This window comes from Schistocerca piceifrons, chromosome 2, assembly GCF_021461385.2.
Source record: "Schistocerca piceifrons isolate TAMUIC-IGC-003096 chromosome 2, iqSchPice1.1, whole genome shotgun sequence".
Taxonomy (NCBI): domain Eukaryota; kingdom Metazoa; phylum Arthropoda; class Insecta; order Orthoptera; family Acrididae; genus Schistocerca; species Schistocerca piceifrons.
In genome coordinates this window covers 314,610,644-314,637,574 of record NC_060139.1, presented here as the reverse complement: position 1 = coordinate 314,637,574, position 26,931 = coordinate 314,610,644, and the positions used below count along the sequence as shown (strand labels likewise).

General features: G+C 42.5%; 1 protein-coding gene across 1 annotated transcript in view; it reads right to left on the bottom strand.

The window, feature by feature from the left end:
• Positions 1-3,328: 3,328 nt before the first annotated feature.
• LOC124775351 (formin-like protein 14) overlaps positions 3,329-26,931 on the bottom strand; it is a 47,709-nt gene continuing 24,106 nt past the window's right edge. The window contains exons 2-4 of the mRNA XM_047250183.1: positions 24,411-24,997; positions 16,115-16,354; positions 3,329-3,545 (exon numbers count right to left, since the gene is read on the bottom strand). Coding sequence (XP_047106139.1) covers positions 3,413-3,545; positions 16,115-16,354; positions 24,411-24,997 — 960 coding nt within the window. The 3' untranslated portion in view covers positions 3,329-3,412. The remainder of the gene's footprint in view (positions 3,546-16,114; positions 16,355-24,410; positions 24,998-26,931) is intronic.

The window sequence follows — 26,931 nt, the reverse complement described above, 5'->3', positions numbered from 1 at the left end:
GGCAGCAATGATGCTCCTATTACAGCAAGTTCAAATGAGCTGGTATGAGAGATCGTGCTGTATACTCAATGGTACCCCATCCCTTCACATAAGGTGCGGACCTGTATGACTAAGGTGAATGCAATATATGAACATTCACCATTCTTGAAGTCTCCAGTCACACATATGTCCGTTGTAGTGCTGTAACCACAACTGCAACTTGGGTGAAATGACAACTTGGCCCCACTTCTGTGTGCAGTGTTGTTTTGGATATCATTGTTAGCATGCCTCTCTCTGCTGTTTCATCAAGAGAAAGCACAACAGTACTCACCATACTGACTGTCTGTGGTGCTCCAGAATTGGTCACACCATCTGTATGAGATTTATTCTATATTCATATGACAGTTGTGGGATCACTACCAATATGTGCAGCAGTATCACCGAACAGTGAACTGCAGTCTCAATAGGTCACAACTCTGCCACTTTCAAAGCTTGAAATGTGATGTCTCTTCTTCTTACAGAAGGCACAGCATGAAATTCTCACATAATGACTCAAATTAAGAATGAGAAATTCACTGCATAATGTTTACTTACATATGGAATGTAGATGGTGTTACTGCTGCTTTGAGTGGTATAGCTGAAATGCTAATCATTCGTGGAACATTTCATGAAAATTTGACATTTATTGCATGCTGTCTACATGGTGTTGCAATTTTAATGGCCAGCAATATATACCACAAGATGCATACAATAAGTAATGGAACACATTTTTGTTTCTGAAAACTGGTTGGTTTTATTTAGCATTCCAATATACCATATTGTTCCCCACTCATTTGGTAACAAACTCCCAATTTTTCATCATAATCTCCGTTCAATGAAATGACCTTATGCCACCTTACTGAAAGGCCTGTATGCCCACCTGGTGTCACTCTTCTGGTTGAGACTGGAGCCAATGTCTTGCTGCATCAATAACTGCTTTTCATCCACATACTGCTTCCTGCAGGGTGCATCCTTCATTAGGCCAAACAAATGGAAGTTGGAAGGTGCGATTTCCAGGATGTATGATGTAAGAAGAAGAACAGTCCAGTGAAGTTTTGTGAGCTCTCAGTTGTGCAGACCTGTATGAGGCCTTGTGTTGCCATGGAGAAGAAGTTTGTTTGCATTTTTGTGGCAATAAACACATTGAAGTCATTTCTTCAGTTTTCCTGAGGGTAGCGCAATACACTTCAGAGTTGATCATTGCACCATGAGGAAGGGCAACACAAAGAATAACCTCATAAGAATCCCAGAAGACCATCGCCATGAATTTACTGGCTGAGGGTGTGGCTTTGAACTTTTTCTTCGGAGTAGAGATGGTGTGGCAGCACTGTACAGATTGCTGTTGTGTTTCCAGTTTGAAGCAATGAAGCCATGTTTCATCACCTGTGATGATGTTCAACAAAAGATTGTTATGATCAGCCTCATAATGTACAAGCAATTCCACACAGATGGTCCTTCATTGCTCTGTATCGTCTTCTGTTAGGCAGAGAGGAGCCCAGTCGGCACACATCTTTGAGTACCCCAACTGGTGGATGAGTACCAACAGAGACATCCAATTGTGCAGTGAGGTGTTTGATTGTGATCTGTCGATCACCTCAAATGAGAGTGTCCACATGGTTCAACATTGCAGAAGTTACAGGTGTGCGTGGCTGGCCAACACATGGGAGAGTGGACAGGTTTGTGTGACCTTATTGCAATGATACAGACACCTTGCCCAATGACTCATTGCACTTTCGTTCACTGCCAGGTCTCTGTAGACATTCTGCAAGTGCCTGTGAATATCTGTGATGCTCTGTTTTTCTGCCGAAAGAAACTCAGTGGAATGCACCTCTGCTACAGACACCATTTTGAACGCTATGTGTAGCACCACTATCGGAACTTAATGAAATATTCCCATTGCAGCCCCTATAGTTTCATGATGTCTCACAACAAGTTCTGCAGTTTTTCAGCTGAAATTGACCAACGAAGAGTGTGTTGCATTACTTATTGAACACCCTTCATACGTTTCAAACAAAGGGTTGCTACAAATATGTACAAGAAGAATGGTGAAATCTGAGACTTGTGAACTACTTGGAAATTGTGGTAATGGCAAATTCCAAAATTTATTCAATCTCTGGTAAGTATAAGTTACATTTTGCAAGCAATATCTTTCATAAGCAGACTATAGTTTTCCAGTGTCGTACCAATCAGTTAAACCATGTCATTTGTTTTACTCACAACAGAACCTGCATAATCATTTCACTTCATATCTTCTTGCACTGTTGCTCCAAAACATTTGTATGACTTAAGACACTCCATCTGTACTGTATTAGTCATTAGGTCACATACTACTATGGTTCGTGAAGTGCACAACTTTACATCTTTCTTCATTAATCTGTAGTTGGCATGGCATCAAACAGGGATTTCCCATGATTTCTCTAAATCATTTAACAGAAATACTGGGATAGTTTCTTTGATAATATCACTGTCAATACACCGTACCCCTACCCCACCCTTCTTCACCTGTTTTCAAGTGAATTACTTTCTCATTTTTAAGGACTATGCCATAGATGAGATTATGGGGAATGGGAATACAGATAACTGTATACACAACAAACTGTTCCCATAAATGTCAGTATATACATATATTTTAGCACAAAGAAAGATACATCTGTACACTATACAAGGTACAAAGGCTGACTGGAACATTAACATGGCGGCTCATCAGAGCAGTTAGAGTTCAAATTCATGCTTTACTGGTCAATGTGACCTATCAACTACACAAGATGTTAAATTCTAATTTATTAGTACCTATTTTCTCTGGCACATAATCTGTATGTTGGATACAGGCAATAATAAAATAACAACACAGACACCCTACTATCATAGCAAGAAGAGGTATGTGCATTGTTCCCAAAGTTAATTAGTGAGTACTGAATTCTCCATTTATCTAGCAGTTTGCTCTGATGAAACATATGAGTGAAATAAGGAAACATATAGCACACATTCCCATTTTATTAATGGAATCAACACTATAGATTTAATATCAGATCCAACATATATTGTGTACAACTTTTGTAGGTTGTATTTATTTTCACAGGTGTTTTGTCACTGTATCTATTTCTGCATTACATTAGTTATTATGTTAGCATGTTACATAATAATACAACATTTTCTTAAAATTCTCATTTTAAGATAATTGAAGTTGCCACCAATCACATTTAAAAACAATATATCCACTGATATATTTTCTTTATTGCTTGTGAAATACTAATTTATGCTTATATATAGTTCACAGTTACCAACATAGTAAATGTACTTGAGTCACAGCATAAAAATAATGTACATTATTTGGAATGTAGTGAATGCCCACTGAAGAATGGACAGGAGACACTCATAACACTCAAGAGTATGTTCAGGATTCCTTCTCAGCTAAGTCTTCAATGGTGATGGCATACTTGTTGTGGAAACCACCCACATTGCTCTCAACCTCAGCATGACCATTAGGGTTCACCTGTGGGCCATTGCCAATTGTCTCTGTCTCCTCACTGGAAAAACCCACATAAAGGTTACATCACTGTAGGCAATAAATTTTCAGCAAAGTGCTACATGACAAATATTTGACATTTAACTTCTTTTGTTAGTGAAGCATTTGTGCCATTGAACATTTTGTTAAGGAAAATTTCATCATCTTTATAAAGCCACATTTATGTGATCAATAATTGTATGTATGTGGCAGGACTTGCTCATTCGGTGATGAAAATCCCACCACAGCTAACATCCTTTGCAAAAATTAACCATTAACCAAACTTTCTTCGTAAACAATTTATCAGTCTGTGATGACAAAAGAAGAGTTATAAATGCATGTAAGGAGAATAAGATATGCCAGAGGAAGATTCAGATTTGTACTTAGAAGAAATAAGAATCTTTTGCATGGTTCTTTATGCTGCACAATATGTTTTTAAATCTGCAATATTAACTACCAGTGGTACCAAGTATGCATTATTTTGAATGATATCTAGAGTCAGTTTCTGTACTACAAGAACAAAAATATAAAAATGTATATTGATGTGTTGCACCTATATTGTATGCAGGATCCCTGTAATTGTTATTTGTAACCGTGTGACCTGTGATATAATTCTCTTTAACTCACCACACTTTTCATGAATCTGAGGTCGATTGTGACCAATCAATTCATATGAAATATACTACTTCAGATAACAACTGCTTTGTTCATCATAAACTAAATTCTTTGTAGAAAACGTTGGGTCTGATGTAGCATACCAGACACTCTTGGTCACTACATAAAATGGGTTGAAATTATTCATCCTTTAACCTTATTCATCTTTTTGCTCCATTTACTTTATCAGCTTTCCTTGTCTGATTAAAGTTTTTGTAATTGGATTCTCTTTTAGAAATTATCACTAATGATACAAGAGGACACCACTGATCTTAATGTTGAAAGTTTTTTTTAGAAAACCCTTTGAAGCAGTACTTCACTTCTGACAAATAATTTCATGTAAAAGATGGAGCTTTAATTACTATTAGTTATTTTAAACATCAGTAAAGACATGTCAGTAACTTTCATTATACTTTGCATAAGCAAAATCCAATTATAATTTCATTAATCCTCTGAGAAATTGTTTGATGTACAGGGGATAGGCAAAATAATGTGAACATTGTAATTACTTGGGAATGGTTTATTAATAAGGGATTGGACCCCATTTGCCTGCAATGCAGGTGTGATACTGCTTGGAAAACTGGTATACAATGACTTCAAAGTCTCCAGTGGAATGTTATGCCACTCTTCAATCAAAACCTCTTCTAACTCCTCACATGTTCATACCACTTGAGTCTTTTAGTTTTCACACTATTGGTTTAATGATGATCTGATATATTCTTGTTTTTCCTGCCTGGATAGTAACTTAGGTCTTGTGGTGTTATGTGTGGTTCCTAGACATCTTCACCCAGCTCAATTTCTTGTTATGATCTCTTGTTCTATAAGGTTTTGTTGGTTGATGTTGACACTGAGGTATGTGAATGTGTCTATCTTTTGTATTGCTAAGCTTCTGATTGTTAGATGGTTTGATCCTAACTGAGCTCTTTAATAAACATTATAAACACATTTTGCATGCAACCAGAACCAGCAGTTTGTGAGGGATTTCCAATGTTTGCATTAGTAGCCATCAGCATAACTTCAATTTACACAATACTTAATTTGAATCATTAGACATGTCATATTCCTATGTCTGGCTTGTCTGAAGTCAAAGGAAAGATGCCGCTAGTTCCTAGCATAAAAGCAGCAGCCTCACATGAAAAGGGGGGGGGGGGGAGGGGGTGGTCTTTTGTGGGTGTGACATTTGCAAGGGTGGTTGTTGTAGTTAGTCTGGCAGAGCTTTATCAGATGGCAGATGTGTGTATCTTTATGAGATGGCACTGCATTGTTTTTGGTTAGGGCGAAGGTGGCTCACTGACGTAGCAAATCAGTCATTCAGTGCACTGAACTGTTGTCTGCATGGCGAAGTTTTTGTTTCTCATTTATAAAACTTGAAGATAGCTTTACACATGTATATGAAGCTGTGGACCTGCCACCTGGACAACAAACAACTACAAGCTAAGTATATTCACAGGATTTGTGTATTTGGGATTCTATATTATTAATTAGGGCTTGAGTTAATGCCAATAAACGATGAGTAGATATCAAACTAACATGGTACTAATGCAGAATGCTTACTTCCATTCTACTAACAGAACTGGATATATCAAAAGGAAAACACCAAATGCACAATTTGACATATGATTTATGTAAATATGGCTTGCTCCTTAGCATTGGACATTATGAGTTTAGTAAGGTGGTTTTAAATACAGAAACTGGTAAAGTAAATTGCTGTCTCTATTTCAACCCTCAGGCCTGTGAGAACGCAATGCAATACTTTACTTGTTTACACTACATTAGCATACACTGATGAGCCAAAACATTTTACCCACTGTCCACTAGAAGACTGAATGCCACCTGGCACACGCTGCAGAAAGGAATGTATATGAGTGGAGTAGGGGATAAATAGGGACTCATTCTAGTGACAATACAGGTCACAATTGGGGAAATCTACTGACATAACTGACTTTGACAAAGTGAAGGGTGTTATGGTCCAGTGGTTGGAAATGAAATGAGCATCTCAGAAACTCTCACTAAAAGCCTTAAAGATATATATCTACACAGTAAACATCACTGACTAAAAGTGAGGCATTGTAAAGTGAGCCATCATGACAGGAGGCCACACAGTTCATGAACTCATTTCTTAAACTTCCTGTGAGGCACTGAAATTATTACAAAAGTTTTGTATCGTAAGACAAGACTTTAAAAAGCATCAAGACATTTCCATAAGATTTGTCTATGTAGAAAAAGTGGTTGACAATATAAAATAGTCTAGTTATTTGAAATTCTCAGAAATATATATATATATATATATATATATATATATATATATATATATATATATATATATATATATATATATAAGCTATAGGGAAAGAGGAGTAATATTCAGTATGTACGAGAACCAAGATGGAACAATAAGGATGCAAGACCAAGAGAGAACTGTTCAGATTAAAAAAGCCATGAAGCTCAACCACCAAATTATCTGCAAGGTGGGCGCCGCAACTCTTGATACGCGCCCGCACACATGTGCCGTTGCCATGGCAAAATTACAAGAACTAAGGTACGAATTGTTGCCACACCCGCCTTATCCACCTGATATGGCTCCGCTAGACTTCCGTCTCTTTCCAAAACTGAAAATTTTTCTTGGTGGACGAAGATTCACTTCAAACGAAGAACTGCTAGCCGGAGTTGACAACTACTTTGCAGGCCTGGAGGAAACTCATTTTCGAGATGGGATCAAGGCACTGGAACATCGTTGGACCAAGTGCATTAATCTACAAGGAGACTACATTGAAAAATAAAGCATTTCAGTGATGTAAGTACTTTTTTTCTATTCCGCACCGAGAACTTTTCAAGCAATCCTCGTACATGATCGTTTTGGTAGTCCAGGTGTTCTGATGTGAAGAGGAATAATTTTGTTGCGGCATACTGACCTGCAAATCCTTAAACACGGTTTGTTCACTGGTCAACGTTATTGTGACACTGTACTTTTTACCCACATGGATCTTTTCAGGGGAGCACTCATCCCTAACGCCATGTTTATGGGCGACAATCTGCCACTGCATCAAATTGCACAGGTGGAGTTGTTCTTGAAACAAGAGGATATTTGGCAAATGGATTCGCCTGCCCATTCCCCAGATATAAATCCTATTGAGCACTTGTGGGATACATTGAGAAGAGTTACTGCAGCACGTCACATGTACCAATGACTATCCAGAAGCTGTCAACTATGCTGGTGAAGGACTGGAACTCTGTACCACAAGAACTCATTGCCAATCTTATTACCACTAGAACTCATTACCAATCTTATGGCTAGGATGGGAGCACGTTGCAGAACATACACTGCTGACCGTGGTGATTAAGAAGCATGTAATGTCCAGGGAACCATCATAAATCGCAGTGACTTCATTTATTTACTGTCTTTGAATAAAAGTATAATTTCTGTTCATCTCATTGCGTATTTCTTTAAGTTATTTCTTTACTATGCTGCAGCAGTTCTTCCTATGTATGGCCCAAGATTCAACCTGAAATCTCATTGACTGGAGCAGAACTGTCTTCAGTGATGAGTCCCACCTCGAACTGTAGCCCAATGACCAACGAAGATGCGTCTGGAGACGTGTTGACAGCGGTGAGATACAAGCTTCACTGTCGTGCGCCATACGGCCCGACAACGAGGAGTCATGGTCTGAGGTGGCATAGCGGTAAGTTGACAATATTCTCTATTTTCTTACACTTAATGGAAAGCCATACTAGATGTACATTTTAGCAAGATAATGCCCACTCGCACACGGCAAGAGTTTTTATTGATTGTCCTCGTGCTTGCCAAACCCTACTTTGACCGGAAAGGTCGCCGGATCTCTCCCCAACCGAGAACGTTTGGAGCATTATGTGGAGGACTCTCCAACTAGGTCGGGAGTTTGACAATCTAACGCAAATTTGGACACAATTTGGCACCACATCCCTTGGCACGACATCCAACTACTCTATTAGTCAATGCCAAGTCGAATAACTGCTTGAGCACATTACTGGCCTGCTCAATTTGTGAAGCTCTTTCTCGTGAATAAATCATCCAGTTCATCTGAAATTTTAATCATTTATCTGTCTGTACATGTACGTCACACCTACCGATTTCCATCCCATTCAGACAATTCCTTCATGGTGCGTTGTTTTACAGTGTCTTTTTAGTGTCTGATCTGCTATGCTAATCCCCTCGAATCACCTGATTTAATTTGACTACAGTCCATTACCATTGTTTAACTTTTTAATTTGTGTTATAACCTCTTTTCAAGACACTGCACAACATATTCTGCTGATAATCCAGGTACTTTGCTGTCTTTGACAGAACTGCAATGTCATCGACAAACCTCAAAGTTTATTTTTTCTATCTGAACTTTAATTCCGTTTCCTAATTTATTTTTGCTTTTCTTCACAGCTTCTTCATTGTAAGTGCTGCATAACATCGGACACATCCTTCAACCCTCAGTCCCTTGTCAACTACTGCTTCCCTTTCTTGTCCTTTGAATCTTACAACCACAATCCGGCTTCTGTACAAGTTGTAGATAACTTTTTGCTCCCTATATTTTACCCCTGCTACCTACAGAATTTGAAAGAGTGTTTACCAGTCATCACTGTCAAAACTTTCTCTACGTCTACAAATGCCATAAATGTAGGCTTTTCTTCAATCTATCTTCTAAGATAAGTTGTAGGATCAGAATTGCCTTGCGTGTTCCATGCATTTCTTCGGAATCCAAACTGATCTTACTGAGGCCAGTTTATACCACCTTTTACATTATTCCGTAATTAATTCGTGTCAGTATTTTGAAACCATGATATTAAACTAGTGGTTCTTTAATATTCACGCATCAATCAACACGCGTCTTCATAACTGTAATTATTACGTTCTCCTTGTAGTGTGAGCATATTTCACTTGTCTGATACAAAGGTTTTCAGAAATAACTGCAACCAGTCGCCTTTTCTTACGCTTCAGTTTGTATTATGCCATGACCAGTTTCGAGTCACCTAGCGACTCACCATCAGACGGTAAAAAATTTTAATGATTGATTGTAGGACTGTAGGTTCAATCGTGGTACGCACATTACTCTGGAATGCATAATTTATGTTTTCCGGTTATGTTAAATCTGCACCTCTATACAGTTTGTGCGACAGGCAACAGTCCCGCCTGGGAATATGCGTTCCAGAATAATGTGTGCACTACGTTTAAAACGTGGGTGCTAATGGCAGAAGAAAGGGGCGAGGATTCTCAACATCTATTATGCGGTCGCATAATCGAAAATTACTGTGAATTTGCTATGAAGCGACATTACAGTACCATGCAGAAAGTTAAAAATTTAGCTGACAATGAAAGAGCAAAAAATTACATTGATCGACAAACGGGATTCATTGTTCTCTACATCAAGGAGCATCTTGTGCTAAATTTTCTGGCATGGAACACGTGAAGAAATTGGTGGTATGGCTAGTAAAATTTATGAAATCTCACACATTTTTCGATAACCATTTGCAAAAGTTTTTGGTGGAACTGAACGAACAATATGGAGACTTCACATATTACTGCGAACTGCGTTGGTTAAGTCAAGGGGCATGCCTGGAACGATTGTTCAATTTATGAACGAAAAAGGATGCAGGAACGAAGATTAAAACATTCGGAATGGATTGAAGACCTCGCATTTTAGGCAGACTTGACTGCACACTATTCACGTAAAACACTGCAAGGTGAGGAACTACGTATTTCTAATTTGATGGGGGTGCATTTAAAAAGAAAATTGCATTTACTAGGGACAAATTGTGACAAACTCAGTCCAGTTCCCTAAGCTTACTAGCGTTAAAGAAAAACGATATTTGAAGAATTCATTGTGGTTTGAAGGAATTACACAGGTAGTTTTCTGAACGTTTTGTGGCCACTTATCGATCTTACATCTATTTCCGGGCTGTTTTCGAGAGATTTTGCCGTTGAAAGCGCCGCTGTGAATGTGGACAGTAACTTATTGATCTGCAATGTAATTATCGTTTTAAAGACAAATCCTTTTACGTTAAAACTTTCCCCACGCCTGCCTAATAAAGCCGCAAAATTGCTACAATATTTCGATGAACATAAGAGTGTAAAAGAACTTTTGTCGATTTTAAAACAAAGTAATTCACAATTACGTAGCAACCTGAGTGCGAAAACTGTGACATTCACCCCATTTACATGGTGCTCCCAAAACCGGATTTCGTAAACCGATTTCGGAATACCGCTTCCGGGTGGTCATATAAACACTTCAAAATCGATTCTGGAAATCCGCTTCTAGTGGTCGGATTTCCAGTTCCGCAATCGATTTTCGCTCCCATGTAACGGGAACCGGTTTTGTAACGTTCTTGGATTGTCAAGTTACCTCTTATTTGCAGAATGCTGTTAATATAGACTTACTGCGTTGTAAAGGAGAAGCAGAAATATTAGAATGAGCACGAAGCTGTCTACGTGTAATATTTAAGTGAAGAGAAATAACGATTGTGTTGACTAATCAGGAACTGGATCAGATGTTTCCCAGAAGCCAAATTTAACTGGGCTAGCAAATCCGAATCAGACCTTAACGTGAAACACGACAGCGAAAAAAGGTTTCCGAAATTTGCTTTTCGTCTTTCGGAAGTGTGTCGCATGTAAACGTAGTGATTGTCTGTGTCTGTCCGTATCTATACCAGATAAAAATTATTTTATGCTTTCAGCGATCCAAAAATAATTCAATAAAAGTGGCAATTTGGTTTATTTGTTATATGTGTTGTTGAGAAATGCGAAATATAGAACCAGATCGTATGCAGTGCGACTGCACTGCCATTTAATCACGACATTCCCACAGTTTCCCCCTCTTCACGATCACAGTATGCCGTTGCGAGTGAGGAAATGTTTAATTACAGACCGATTAAAATTACTTAGAAGATGACGTCTGTCATTTGCCGCTACAACGTTGCCATATCGACTGCCGCCTAACTCTCGCTTATAGGTGACACACTACACATTAGATAACAAAAGCTGCTGGGATGTATGATCGAAATGCGAAATGCTCTGTCGACAGCTGATTTTAAGCGATCAATGACTGAACTGCGGCAGACAACGAGTTTCGTAACCCTGAATTCAAACTCCTGTCCTAACCTATCCACAGCATCGTGGAGTGCAATGTATCTGAGCAAACGGCAGTCAACACAACTAAAATCACGATCGCTTTGTTCACGGCGATTAAGGCTAACCCTTAAGAGTAAATTCAAGACTGAAAAATTTCTGTTTCAGTTCTGAAAGCAGACTGCAATTTCTCGCTATCATTGGCTATCTCAAACTATCCTCACACTGGCTATACGAGCTGCCGCATTACCAACCGACGAGTAGTCCTGTTTGGCACTTCGTTGCACATTATAGGCCACACACGCAGATTTCAAACTGTGTTATCGATAGCTACGATGCCACGGCGTAGGTGCAAGATCATAGGTTGGCACTACGACGCCGACAGACGACAGCGCCCTCTAGCCGGCGCTGTGCAGCTCTACGAGCGCCGCTCCAGATTCAACCAATTTGATTCCGAGTAGACGACCAAGTAACATTGTTTCTATTTCATAGTGGGCGAGCCACTTCAGATTTTGCCTGTGTACCTTCTAGCCGATTTTTGATTGATGTACAGCTTCGCACCTACGCGCGTATCTGTCAGCCAAAGTTAAGTAAAAGAGTTAAAACCCATACGCAGTACCGAAGCATTTCATCTTTTCTGCCCCTACTCACTTCCAACATTCGGCCTACCCTTCACTTTACAGGAGCAGACCCACGCGCCGCCTTCCAGGAGGGATACAAAAGAAACGAAACAAAAATGATAGGAAGAAAAATGAGAGCAAATAAAAAAGTGAATACGATGATGAAAATGATGTGGTAAAGTATTAAAAAATAAAATTACATTTAAACCAATTAATTGAATAAAATAATAAAGTCTTTTAGTTAGATTTATAAATAAAAAACTTCGCTGTGTCAGATGAGATTCGAAGCTACGATCTTCTCCATGTCAGGTTGTGATGTTAACCACTGCACTACGCCACCAGTGTAGTTGTTAAAATATGACTCTCATGTTCCAGTAGCAACGCAGAATTTGCAGCCTTAAAAAATTCGTCTTCACGCAACGTTGAGCGAAGTATATCTATTGTCGTCCGTTATCTATGATTATAATAAGTGAATCACTTCTTGTGTGGGAGGATCCAATAGCGTTTGTTTAGTGCTGTATATGAAACGTATGTATCTGGTTAGCATCGTTGTGTGTCTGTCGCTTTTGGTGTGGTTATCATGTGTAATGAGATACAAAATGAAAGGGGCACACCCAGCATTTGGAATCCAAATACATCAAGAAAAAAAATCGGTCAAGGAATTGGAAGTGAACTGACCAATTATTGTGACAGTTTGGCAACAGCGAATGGTTCGAGCGTGACATTGAGCGCTCTGATTGGAGGAAACCACCTCCAAAGCGCGAAGCGTCAACTTTTAAGTAATTTTAATCAGATTATAGGCTGAGCACTATGGCACTCGTGCCAGCGTACGGGTCGCGAGCTGAATCAAATGGTTCAAATGGCTCTGAGCACTATGGGACTCAACTGCTGTGGTCATAAGTCCCCTAGAACTTAGAACTACGTAAACCTAACTAACCTAAGGACAGCATACAACACCATCATGAGGCAGAGAAAATCCCTGACCCCGCCGGGAATCGAACCCGGCAACCCGGGCGTGGGAAGCGAGAACGCTACCGTACGACCACGAGATGCGGGCCGAGCTGAATCCTTGGCCGCCACTGTTCTAGATGTAGACTTTGTCACGGCAGAGGATGTTGTGGCGGGCTCTATCAGACCAATTAGAAGATTAATAACTAAAAAAAATCTTACTCTTGTTTAATATTTCTGGCTTAGTCAGCCATCATATTAGGCTCCAAGAAGCTGTTCCCAGAGTTGCAAGAAGATGACGAAATGTGGTGTGAGGTACCTGTGGCAGATGTTAGATTCGGTACCATTCCCGTGAGAAAGACCGCCTGCATAATGCTACTGCTCTGTGATTGGCTGCTGTATTCGAAACAAGGGCGCCGAAACGTTAACGTATAGCTATTATTATTAGTTAAACTACTCACTGGAATGACTTCACTTTTTAATATAAATATCTCTCAACAGTTGACTATCAATCAGTCATTTTAGCATTATTAAAAACAATTTAAATCAAAAACAAAAGACTGACGAAATTGCAGACGAAGCACTTTGGAAGCGTTCTGGTCACGCCTTTTCTGGTACGGCGCGCGAAGTGTTTCGGGCTGTTCGTCGCTCTGGATTAGGCAGTCGAGAAGAACAGACATGTTGTCCATCGCAGAATGTGTTTGCCAGTATTCAGTATTAAAAGATTCGCTCCGGTAGTCATGAGACACAGACACGTGCCACAAATAGTGTAGAGATACATTTTCGTAAATATTGTGTTTGATCATGTACTTTGCTGTATCAGAAGGTGTTGTGTTAAGATCATGTAGTCTTCTCGTGTGGCTATATTAAAATGCGCGAGGGACATCCCAAAGAAGTGATACATTATTTCAGAACAGAACCTTGCCAAAAGTCAGTTTCAGCCTCAAGATACAGAACCTACTATCTGCGTGCTGTTTCCTGCGCTGGGGCATCAACTTGAAGACAGCAGGTTAGTGAACTATAACAGAACCTTCGTAATCCACACAGTGCAGTGGGAACAAGTACAGTTCAATTCTTTTATCTTGGCGGCTCGCGCATGCCCGCCCAGACGCGGGAGATTGCTGCGTTGCCAGATGCAAATGACGCATGCGCCAAGAGAAGCAGCGCCGTAGTATAGTGTAGTTCGCAAACTTACGTTTAGGGGGGAGCGCGCAGTTTATGAAGTAAAGCCACCACTGCCGCATTAACCCTTTCGCTGCTACAGAGACGTGCTCCCCGCATTCCGCGCAGACACATGGTGTTCCGACTGCTTTGACACACTTATCAGTCGATTTCACAAAAACTATTTGGCCCAATAATTTGATTTTTACACATTTTCTTGACTGATACCTTCCCCCCATAAATGACTTAATTTTTGTTTCGATGTTCAACGCAGTTATTGTGCAACATTAAATGTAGTAAACCATTGCACAAAATTTTGAAGAGTTTGCAGAGGTAAAAGTCCATAGCATATACTTTCCGTTTGGTCGATTTTAGTTGCCACAATGTTGAGAATGAAACGTGGACAAGATACCCAAATTTCATATAAAATTTAATGTATAACAATATCTCATTTAATTTAAGTACCAGATAGGTGTCGTATGTAATATTGAGAAATATTCCGTCTTTCGGGACTGTAATAAAAGTTTTATTTATACCAGACTCATTTCGCTTTTTTCTACAAAGTTGGCGAAGTACACAAAACTGAATTGTGGACGTAATAAAACACAGAAACTAAAATATATTGTTAGTGAGACGCAGTGCACAAACAATTTGTGTTTGTCAGAATGGACAGCAAATACTTGCCACAACCTAGATCAGTCGACGAAAACATTGAATATGATGATGTTGCCAAAGCAGCGAAGCAAAGAATTGTGTCAGACAATCAAGTAGCTCGGCAACGTACGAGCTGAAACTCTGCTCTAAATAATCCTCTTAATACTGTCGCAAAAGAATATATCTCACTATGAATAGTAAAACAGCGACTGCAGAAGAGAAGATATACAAACAAAACAGATAACATGAATATTGTATGTGTGCCTTTTCATTGTTTTTAATTACTGTGAAAAGAAATATTGGAGGACAAAATTAGAAAAACTAGAAACTTATTATGATTATAATGAAGAGAGAAAGCACTAGAAATTTCAAAAAATTCATGAAGTAAGTCGCTTCGATATTGTTTTTAAATAAAGAAAATATCAAGCACTGAACATGGTTTGAACTCAGAACCATTCACGTAGCAGCCAAGCACCTAAAGCATTACGCTAATGTAGCTTCTCATTCAATAGATCTTCTGGAGGACTTTAAAACATCACACAAAATAACGACAAACACTGTTGGTATGACTGAATTACTCACGTTTCGTTGAAGTACAATATGAAATAATCAATTACCGCTGTTCTTTATTGCGAAAAAGCGGTTCGTGAGAATGATACAAACAGCTTTCCTTACTATCGCCTGAATTAGGAGGCTTATTGCTTGCTTGGTTTAATTAATTAATAGAATATGAAGCAATTGGTATTAATAATGCTTTTTCCAAACTTTCTGCCGGCCGAAGTGGCCGTGCGGTTAAAGGCGCTGCAGTCTGGAACCGCAAGACCGCTACGGTCGCAGGTTCGAATCCTGCCTCGGGCATGGATGTTTGTGATGTCCTTAGGTTAGTTAGGTTTAACTAGTTCTAAGTTCTAGGGGACTAATGACCTCAGCAGTTGAGTCCCATAGTGCTCAGAGCTATTTGAACCATTTGAACCAAACTTTCTATAAAAGAAAATCTACTATCAAGACATTGCTTTTGTTCAATTACTTTATTTTTGACTGAACGTTTCTAAAACTGAAGACGCTCGTCCGTGCTCTGCACTGCAGTTGAGCTCTGGCAATGTTGTTCTCTGTTTATTGGTTGACTGTTTTGTGACGTCAGATGCGCAGAACGAACCTAAACTCGGCCGCCATCGTAAATGACGCGTACTATAGGCGTCTCACGTGTACCGCATGCACAGAACAAATGTGCTTAGTGACGCGTCATCTACAGTAATGCAGAGGAAGTAAAGGAGGGTGATCGCTATTAACACCAACAATCAATTCATTCTTCCTTTGTTGCCGTACAGTTAGAAGATTAATAACTAAAAAAAATCTTACTCTGTCAACAGGTAGCGCCTAAGTCGAGTCACGCACATTGAACCAGTGGACAGGCGGTGGTTTGTATGGTACTTTTCGAGAGATATCTTAGCCAGAGTGACTTACTGAGTGACGCGGTAGCCCTTGTCGTCGGCCTCGTAGTGGACGGTGCGGCGGAGGAAGCCGTCGCTGTAAGAGTACTGGCCGATGGTCTTGAGGCCCTCCCTGGTCTCCTGGCGCGACTGCGTGTTGTCGTTGATGGAGTCCTGCAGGCTTGAGCCGAACGAGTAGCGCGCAGACTCTGCCTGCCGGCGGCGCTCCTCTTCCAGCGCAGCGTCCGCCTTGGTGTCGCCGCTGCGGATCACCCTGCCACACACACACGCCAGCTACTTTAACAACTGCATCTATAATAACAGGTGTCGGCAGAAATTTGTCCAATAGGCGGCAGGATTCTCAAATTGCGGTCTTATGTACACTACTGGCCATTAAAATTGCTACACCAAGAAAAATGCAGATGATAAACAGGCATTCATTGGACAAATATATTATACTAGAACTGACATGTGATTACATTTTCACGCCATTTGGGTGCATAGATCCTGAGAAATCAGTACACAGAACAACCACCTCTGGGCATTGAGTCAAACAGAGCTCACATGGCGTGTACAGGTACAGTTGCCCATACAGCTTCTACATCTACATCTATACTCCGCGAACCACCTTACGGTGTGTGGCGGAGGGTACTTATTGTACCACTATCTGATCCCCCCTTCCCTGTTCCATTCACGAATTGTGCGTGGGAAGAACGACTGCTTGTAAGTCTCCGTATTTGCTCTAATTTCTCGGATCTTTTCGTTGTGATCATTACGCGAGATATATGTGGGCGGTAGTAATATGTTGCCCATCTCTTCCCGGAATGTGCTCTCTCGTAATTTCGATAATAAACCTCTCCGTATTGCGTAACGCCTTTCTTGAAGTGTCCGCCACTGGAGCTTGTTCAGCATCTCCGTAACGCTCTCGCGCTGACTAAATGTCCCCATGACGAATCGCGCTGCTTTTCGCTGGATCATGTCTATCTCTTCTATTAATCCAACCTGGTAAGGGTCCCATACTGATGAGCAATACTCAAGAATCGGACGAACAAGCGTTTTGTAAGCTACTTCTTTCGTCGATGAGTCACATTTTCTTAGCATTCTTCCTATGAATCTCAACCTGGCGCCTGCTTTTCCCACTATTTGTTTTATGTGATCATTCCACTTCAGATCGCTCCGGATAGTAACTCCTAAGTATTTTACGGTCGTTACCGCTTCCAATGATTTACCACCTATGGCATAATCGTACTGGAATGGATTTCTGCCCCTATGTATGCGCATTATATTACATTTATCTACGTTTAGGGAAAGCTGCCAGCTGTCGCACCATGCATTAATCCTCTGCAGGTCCTCCTGGAGTACGTACGAGTCTTCTGATGTTGCTACTTTCTTGTAGACAACCGTGTCATCTGCAAATAGCCTCACGGAGCTACCGATGTTGTCAACTAAGTCATTTATGTATATTGTAAACAATAAAGGTCCTATCACGCTTCCCTGCGGTACTCCCGAAATTACCTCTACATCTGCAGATTTTGAACCGTTAAGAATGACATGTTGTGTTCTTTCTTCTAGGAAATCCTGAATCCAATCACAAACCTGGTCCGATATTCCGTAAGCTCGTATTTTTTTCACTAAACGTAAGTGCGGAACCGTATCAAATGCCTTCCTGAAGTCCAGGAATACGGCATCAATCTGCTCGCCAGTGTCTACGGCACTGTGAATTTCTTGGGCAAATAGGGCGAGCTGAGTTTCACATGATCTCTGTTTGCGGAATCCATGTTGGTTATGATGAAGGAGATTTGTATTATCTAAGAACGTCATAATACGAGAACACAAAACATGTTCCATTATTCTACAACAGATTGACGTAAGCGAAATAGGCCTATAATTATTCGCATCTGATTTATGACCCTTCTTGAAAATGGGAACGACCTGCGCTTTCTTCCAGTCGCTAGGTACTTTACGTTCTTCCAGCGATCTACGATAAATTGCTGATAGAAAGGGGGCAAGTTCTTTAGCATAATCACTGTAGAATCTTAAGGGTATCTCGTCTGGTCCGGATGCTTTTCCGCTACTAAGTGATAGCAGTTGTTTTTCAATTCCGATATCGTTTATTTCAATATTTTCCATTTTGGCGTCCGTGCGACGGCTGAAGTCAGGGACCGTGTTACGATTTTCCGCAGTGAAAAAGTTTCGGAACACTGAATTCAGTATTTCTGCCTTTCTTCGGTCGTCCTCTATTTCGGTGCCATCGTGGTCAACGAGTGACTGAATAGGGGATTTAGATCCGCTTACCGATTTTACATATGACCAAAACTTTTTAGGGTTCTTGTTTAGATTGTTTGCCAATGTTTTATGTTCGAATTCGTTGAATGCTTCTCTCATTGCTCTCTTTACGCTCTTTTTCGCTTCGTTCAGCTTTTCCTTCAACACGATACCACAGTTCATCAAGAGTAGTGACTGGCGTATTGTGACGAGCCAGTTGCTCGGCCACCATTGACCAGACGCTTTCAATTGTTGAGAGATCTGGAGAATGTGCTGGCCAGGGCAGCACTCGAACATTTTCTGTATCCAGAAAGGCCTGTACAGGATCTGCAACATGCGGTCGTGCATTATTCTGCTGAAATGTAGGGTTTCACAAGGATCGAATGAAGGGTAGAGCCACGGGTCGTAACACATCTGAAATGTAACGTCCACTGTTCAAAGTGCCGTCAATGCGAACAAGGGGTGACTGAGGCGTGTAACCAATGGCATCCCATACCATCACGCCGGATGATACGCCAGTATGGCGATGACGAATACACGCTTCCAATGTGCGTTCACAGCATGTCGCCAAACACGGATGCAACCATCATGATGCTGTAAACAGAACCTGGATTCATCCGAAAAAATGACGTTTTGCCATTCGTGCACCCAGGTTCGTTGTTGAGTACACCATCGCAGGCGCTCCTGACTGTGATACAGCGTCAAGGGTAACCGCAGCCATGGTCTCCGAGCTGATAGTCCATGCTGCTGCAAACGTCGTCGAACTGTTCGTGCAGATGGTTGTTGCCTTGCAAACGCCCCCGTCTGTTTACTCAGGGATCGAGACGTGGCTGCACGATCCGTTACAGCCATGCGTATAAGATGGCTGTCATCTCGACTGCTAGTGATACGAGGCCGTTGTTACCCAGCACGGCGTTCCGTATTACCCTCCTGAACCCACCGATTCCATATTCTGCTAACAGTCGTTGGATCTCGACCAACGCGAACAACGATGTCGCGATACGATAAACCGCAATCGCGATAGGCTACAATCCCTGTATCCACATATTAAAGTTTCCCAGTCTAGAAGTCAAAACCCGAGGAAACCATCTCCGAGGACGTGCATGGAGAGGAGATAATGGTGGTTGAAGAGAAAGACAACAGACTGCAAACGAGAACGAAAGAGAGAGTGACAGTGGGAGAGAAAAAATAACGGGACGTAGACAATGGCAGTTGACAGAGAGTCAGTGAATGTGAAAGAGAAGTTGACAATGGTAAGCTAGTGTGAGAGAAAAGGGTGAAGGCAGTGACGGAGGGAGAGACAAAGAGGAGAAAGTGTCCATGGGAGAAAAATGAGACAGTGGGAGGGAGATGCTGAATATGAAGGCTTCACTATAAAAAGAGACTGTATGAAAATGACTTAGAGTTTTCTGCGTTAAAACAGCGTGAATATGTTCGGATGCCAAAATTTTTGGTGAGGAAGATGACCACTGAGGTAGCTGGTTCCCCACTTTTATGTCAGAGCTTTTTAAAGAGAAACATATGCGCCCTTTTTGTGCTCCGATAGGAACTATTCTCAGCTGGAGTAGATTATGAAAATTTTTGTTAAGAAATTATTGTTAATGTATCTTAATTTTTGTTTCCCTAAATTTCGGTTCATATCTAGTTTGCCCTGTGATGGAGCTGATTAGTTGATGGGTGCTTAGCAAGCCCCCTGAATACAGCAGCTGGTTTCTGTGACAGGGGCTCTCTTCTGGCCAACTTTGCGTTGGGTGCCATGTGTGTTTGGTAAACACAGCAACTTAGATCAGCTGTGGATGACCACATAGCGGTCTGGAACCAGTCCCACACCATCAACAAGCGCTGCAAGGCGCCCAATGTGCTCTTTCAAGGGCGTCACGACCGCAGGGTCTTCATAAATTAGCTATACAAAAATAGCCTTTAATTGAGAAAACGGTAAATAACTTACAGATGTTTCCAGAATGAGATTTTCACTCTGCAGCGGAGTGTGCGCTGATATGAAACTTCCCGGCAGATTAAAACTGTGTGCCGGACAGAGACTCGAACTCGGTACCTTTGCCTTTCGCGGGCAAGTGCTCTACGAACTGAGCTACCCAAGCACGACTCACGCCCCCTCCTCACAGCTTTACTTCTGCCAGTACCTCGTCTCCTACCTTCCAAACTTTACAGAAGCTCTCCTGCGAACCTTGCAGAACTAGCACTCCTGAAAGAAAAGATATTGCGGATACATGGCTTAGCCACAGCCTAAGGGATGTTTCCAGAATGAGATTTTCACTCTGCAGCGGAGTGTGCGCTGATATGAAACTTCCTGGCAGATTGAAACTGTGTGCCGGACCGCAGAAATAAAGCTGTGAGGACGGGGCGCGAGTCGTGCTTGGGTAGCTCAGTTGATAGAGCACTTGCCCGCGAAAGGCAAAGGTCCCGAGTTCGAGTCTCGGTCCGGCATACAGTTTTAATCTGCCAGGAAGTTTCAACTTACAGATGTGTTTCATACAGCACGGGATGTAGTATATGTTCAAGTTTTATTTCCGGTTAACACTGGTATTCTCCGAAGTTCCCGCAAGGTTGTATGAGCTAATGAGTTATTACAAAAGTCATCAAGGAGTCTTGTAACGGCGCGGAGGGGGCGCAGTGTTGTCTACGGTTTCATGAATCCAAAACGGCTACCGCAGTTCAGAGACAATTTAGGACTAAATATCGCAAGCCACCACCTTACAGACAAACTGTTCATATTTAGTACAACCGTTTCAACGAAACTGGCTGTGTATCACATAGGACGCCGGGTCAGGGTCGGCCAGCAGTCTCTGACTCAGCAACTAAACAAGTTCCACAGTCTTACTTTCGCAGTATAGGTAAATCAACAAGACGTGCCGGCTTAGAAAAGAATATGAGTAGTATTACAGTGGGGAGGGTATTACGGAAATGCCTGTCATTCAACCCCTACAAACTGGAACCGTTGCAAGCTTTAAGAGAAAGTGCCAAAGAAAAACGAGCTGAGTTTTGTGTATAAATTTTTAACAAAATGCAGACTGACGATAATTTTATTAATAAAATTGTTTTCAGTGACGAAGCAACCTTCCATCCCTGCGGTAAAGTGAATCGGCATAGTGTTCGGATATGGGGTGAGCAGAGCAGAAACCACGTCACGTAATCGAACATGTACAGGACTTGACTGAGTTAAACGTTTTTTTCGCTGTAAGCCGTAACAAGATTTACGGTCATTTCTTTTTTGCCGTGTTAACTGTAACAGGCATATTGTACCTACACACGCCTGAGCATTATCTAATGCCTCAGTTACGACAGAATACGAGCACAGAATTTATTTTCCAGCAAGATGGCGCGCCACCACATTATCATCGTGAAGTTGTCTCTTATCTTCGTAGCAACGTGCCGACTTGGAATGGACGTGGTGGATCAATATCCTGGTCACAAGGATCACCTGATTTAACACCAATGGACTTCTGTGTATGGGGTTACATTAAAGACAGAGTGTTCGTTCCTCCGCTTCCAGGAAACGTCGACGAACTCCAACAACGGATGACACAAGCAGTTGCCACCATACATCAAGACATGCTTTATAGGATTTGGCAGGAAATTAATTACAGATGCCGTGTTACAAAAGGTAGCCACGATGAACACTGGTACATACATTGAAGCGCCAAAAAAACTGGTATAGGCAAGCGTATTCAAATACAGAGATACGTAAATAGGCAGAATACGGCGCTGCGGTCGGCAACCCCTATAAAGGACAAGTGTCTGGCACAGTTGTTACATCGGTTACTACTGCTAAAATGGCAGGTTATCAAGATTTGAACGTGGTGGTTTAGTCAGCGCACGAGCGATGGGACACAGCATCTCGGAGGTAGCGATGAAGTGGGGATTTTCCCGTACGACCATTTCACGAATGTACCGTGAATATCAGGAATCCGGTGAAACATCAAATCTCCAACATCGCCGCGGCCGGGAAAAGATCCTGTAAGAATGGGACCAACGACCACTGAAGAGAATCGTTCAGCGGGACAGAAGTGCAACCCTCCCGCAAATTGGTGCAGATTTCAATGCTGGGCCTTCAACAAGTCTCAGCGTGCGAATCATTCAACGAATCAATATGGATATGGGCTTTCGGAGCCGAATGCCCACTCTTGTAGCCCTGATAACTGCACGGCACAAAACTTTACGTCTCGTCTGGGCCGATCAACAGCGATGATGACTGGAAATATGTTGCCAGGTCGGACGAGTCTCGTTTCAAATTGTATCGAGCGGATGGACGTGTACGGGTATGGAGACAACTTCATGAATCTGTGGATCCTGCATGTCAGCAGGGCAATGTTCAAGCTGGTGGAAGCTCTGTAATGGTGTGGGGAGTGTGCAATTGGAGTGATATGAGACCCCTGATACGTCTAGATACGATTCTGACAGGTGACACGTACGTAAGCATCCTGTTTGATCTCCTGCGACCATACATGTTCATTGTGCATTCCGACGGATTTGGGGAATTCCTGCAGGGGAATGCTGCACCTGACACGTCCCGAATTGCTACAGAGTGACTTCAGGGACACTCTTCTGAGTTTAAACGCTTCCGCAAGCCACCAAACTCCCCAGGACATGAACATTATTGACCGTATATGGGATGCCTTGCAACGTACTGTTCAGAAGAGATCTTCACCCCCTCGTACTCTTACGGATTTATGGCCAGCCCTGCAGGATTCATGGTGTCAGTTCCCTCCAGCACTACTTCAGACACTAGTTGAGTCCACGTCACGTCGTGTTGCGGCACTCCTACGCGATATTTAGGCAGGTGTTCCAGTTTCTTTGGGTGTTCAGCGTCAAACTTGAAGCTATACTGCATTCAATGCTGTATCAAGTGTGTGTGTGTTGGGGCTTATGGGCGCTCAACTTCGAGGTCATCAGCGCTCTGGCACACATCTAAAGGAACGAATGTGGACAGACCTAATGAAACTGAAGCACATACGCAAAGAAAGCGGGAAAAGAAGGCAAATGCTACATAAGAAAGTAAAGCGTAAGGAAAGGGAAAACGTAGCAACAAGAATGCCACAGTAAATTGTCATTGGCTGGCCACTTACATAAAATATGGGCGAGCTTGTCACACAGTGAGCAAATTAAGATCCTCTCCATAAAATCTTTGTAAAAATATTTGACATGGCACAGAACTTTAAAACTTTAACCACATTCGTCCGAGTGTTGCCTAAAAGAGATGGCAGGTCCGCGGGCAAGTCAGCCGAGGCCCGCTGGTCAGAAAATAAAACGCAATCCAATAAAACGTGGCGCACAGTGACCTGGACGCCACAAGCACCACACATTGGAGGGTCCTCTCGCTGGAGCAGGAAGCCATGCGTCATAGGGCTATGGCCTATCCGAAGCCGAGTGAGGAGAACCTCGTCCCGTCGACATTTCCGTAAGTTATTTACCTTTTTCGCAATTAATGATTAGGTTGGTTGGTTGGCTGATTCGGGGGAGGGCACCAAACAGCGAGGTCATCGGTCCCATCGGATTAGGAAAGAATGGTGAAGAAAGGCGGCCGTGCCCTTTCGAAGGAACCATCCCATTAGGGAAGAATGGAGAAGGAAGGCGGGTGTGCCCTTTCAAAGGAACCACCCCGGCACTTTCCTGAAGCGATTTAGGGAAATCACGAAAGACGTAAATCGGGTTTGAACCCTCGTCTTCCCGAATGCGGGTCCAGTGTGCTAACCACTGCGCCGTCTCGCTCGCCAATTAAAGGTTTCTTTTGTATAACTAATTAATAAATACGTTCTGTTTTGTCCGGAAACTTTTTTTACAAAATATGTATGAAGACAGTAACTGTTCTCGAAATAACAGATACTGTAGATGACTGTGCAACTTTCCACCGAGGACACACATGAATAGCGCGACTGAGGGATAGAGCGTCTGCCATGTAAGCAGGAGATCCCGGGTTCGAGTCCCGGTCGGGGCACACATTTTCAGCTGTCCACATCGAGGTATATCAACAACACCTGTCGGCAGCTGATGGTTTCAGTTAGTTATCATTTATTTTTTACAAAAGTCATGCTCGGTAGCATACTCACACGTCAGGTGTGATCTTCCTAACGGGCTGCTGAGGCAGCACGACGGGTGCTGGCAGCGGCTTAGGGGTCGATCGCTCTTGCGAGAAGCGGTGGGGCGGCGCCGCGGGCAGGACGACCTCTGCCGGCTGAGGAAGGAGGGCCGGTGGGGGTGGCGGAGGCGGCAGCGGCGCCGCCGTCGTCGCGGGGGTGGAGGGCTGCCCCCTGGACTGGTGCCCGAAGCGCTGCAGCACGGGCGTCGCCTCCTCCGGCTGCTCCGGCAGTCTGAGCCTCGGGGGCGGTGGGGGCGGCGACGGGGGCGTGCGCGGTGGCGCCGACGTCGAGGTGGGCGCCCTCTGGTGCACTGCGAAGCGGTGCGGAACGTGCGCGGGCTCTGCCGGCTGGTCGGGCAGGGTTACCAGCGGAGGCGGTGGGGGCGGCGGCGGAAGCGGAGACGCGGCGCTGGGGGCGGCCGCGGGGCCTCTGGCGGTCTTGGAGACCAGCACGCGCGCCCTGCCCCTGGCCGGCGGCTCAGTGGAGGCGGCCGGGGCGCGGCGCAGCACGAACAGGGGGTCCTGTGCCGCGCTGGCGTGCAGGCACGCTAACGTCACCTGCGCACGCGACACAAATAAGAATTACCAATCACTGTCAGTAGCTCACTTAATCGGACAGCTTGAGGCCATTTCCATTCCAAATTATTGGAAATCCGAGTATAAGCATGTTTCCAAAAATATTTATTTGAAGGTTATTAGGAATGTATGATACAAGGGCGTGTTGAAAAGTAATGCCTCCAAACTTTTCTATGTGAAAAATCTTAAAAAGCTTTTTAAAATAAAACTAACGTTTTTAACATTCTATATCTTCTTCATGTCTACATATTTGCAGTCCTCTTCCGCTAGAAGGCTCAGAATTGTAGCGTGTAATATGGCGGTGTCTTAACGTAACTTTGTCGATGCGTGAGAAACAGCGTGCTGTAATCGAATTTCGAATTCAAAGAGATCGTCCACATGTGGCAATGTGAGGCTGGAGCCTAGCCCTGCGACGTCTGCAAGATTCCGGCGCCCTGTGTTCACTGTCATCGATCATCATCCGTACAGTCCCCATTTGGCCCCATCCCATTTTCATCTGTCTCCAAAGCTTAAAGCACATATTTGAGGACTTCACTTTGATAGTGACAAAGCGGTGCAAGCGGCAATGATGTTATGGCTCCGTCAACAAACTCAAACATTCTACAGTGACGGTATCAACGAACTATTCTCTCGTTGGGAGCAATGTGTTCGTCCCCAGGATAACCATGTTGAGAAATAAATATGAAGACATGAAGAATACAGATGTAGAATGTTAATAAGGTTTGTTTTATTTAAAAAGCCATGAGATATATCACATAAAACATTCGGGACATTACTTTTCAGTACGCCCTCGAGCAACGTGTGTAGCGGTTAAAGAAACCTGTATGAAATATAAATTATCTGAAATACTCTACAATATAATTTGAAAACATGTCATGTAATGGTACTACAGTAAGGAAAAATGGGATTAAACAAATTAAAGTTAAAATAAGCTTTCCAAGGTTACACTGAACAAGCTTAATGCACAGATGGTTTCATAATCTTGGTATCAAACGTCTAGGGGTGACAGACCACTTCAGGGGAAACAACTTTTGTTACAAAATGTTCCCTGTCGCTCCCCGGTGACATTAAGCGTCCTCTAGTATTGCTTGTGCTCCTCTGTGGCGTGCACACCTCTTGTGTGTTGCCTGTAATCCAGTCACCTGCTCCTTATGAGAGTCGATGGGATAGGGCAGAGGGGGTAGGCCCAGCAAAGTTAAAGTTCCTGATTCGCTTATGGAGTACCTTCATCCGCTCAGGGATACTCATTCTTAAGGTAATCGTACTGAAAATCACTCAATAAATTTTCTGGTGTAGGTAGTATGCAGCATACCTGGTTAGTAGACCCTGTTAGCTCGGTGAAATCTCGTCGTCCCAGGGCCGGTGAATATTAAAGGACGCCTAACATCGCTGGGATGGTTTGTCTAACATCACCACTAAAGTCTGATGCAAGGACTTAGAAACACCCTGTATCGTCCTACTGCAAATATACATTACTGTATTAATCCAGAAATCTGCTCTGTACTCAAAATTTATATGCTGCAATTACTGCTCCTTGGTATGTACGTTAGCAGTTATTTGCTGCTGTTATATGGGTCTACAATGATATCGCCCACATGAGCCAAAGAGTTACGACAGCCTAACGTTGATACCGTGGCAATATTTTCATCGCCAATTTCTGTTCATAATGGTCTGGAGAACTAACTTACTTGCGGCTGAGACTCCTTTTGTGCACAGTTATTTTTTCTGTTACTGGCGCATCTCTTTTAGAGTGAGGTAATAGGTTTGATAGTCCGAATTAATGTAAATAAAGTCGATAAGTGTGCCCAATGACAAATTTTCAGTTCTCCAAAACATTCTAATTCATTTCGACGTACAGCATCTCCACTTGAACTTTCCCCACACATTTTTCTGATAGAGCTACTTTGTCGATTACG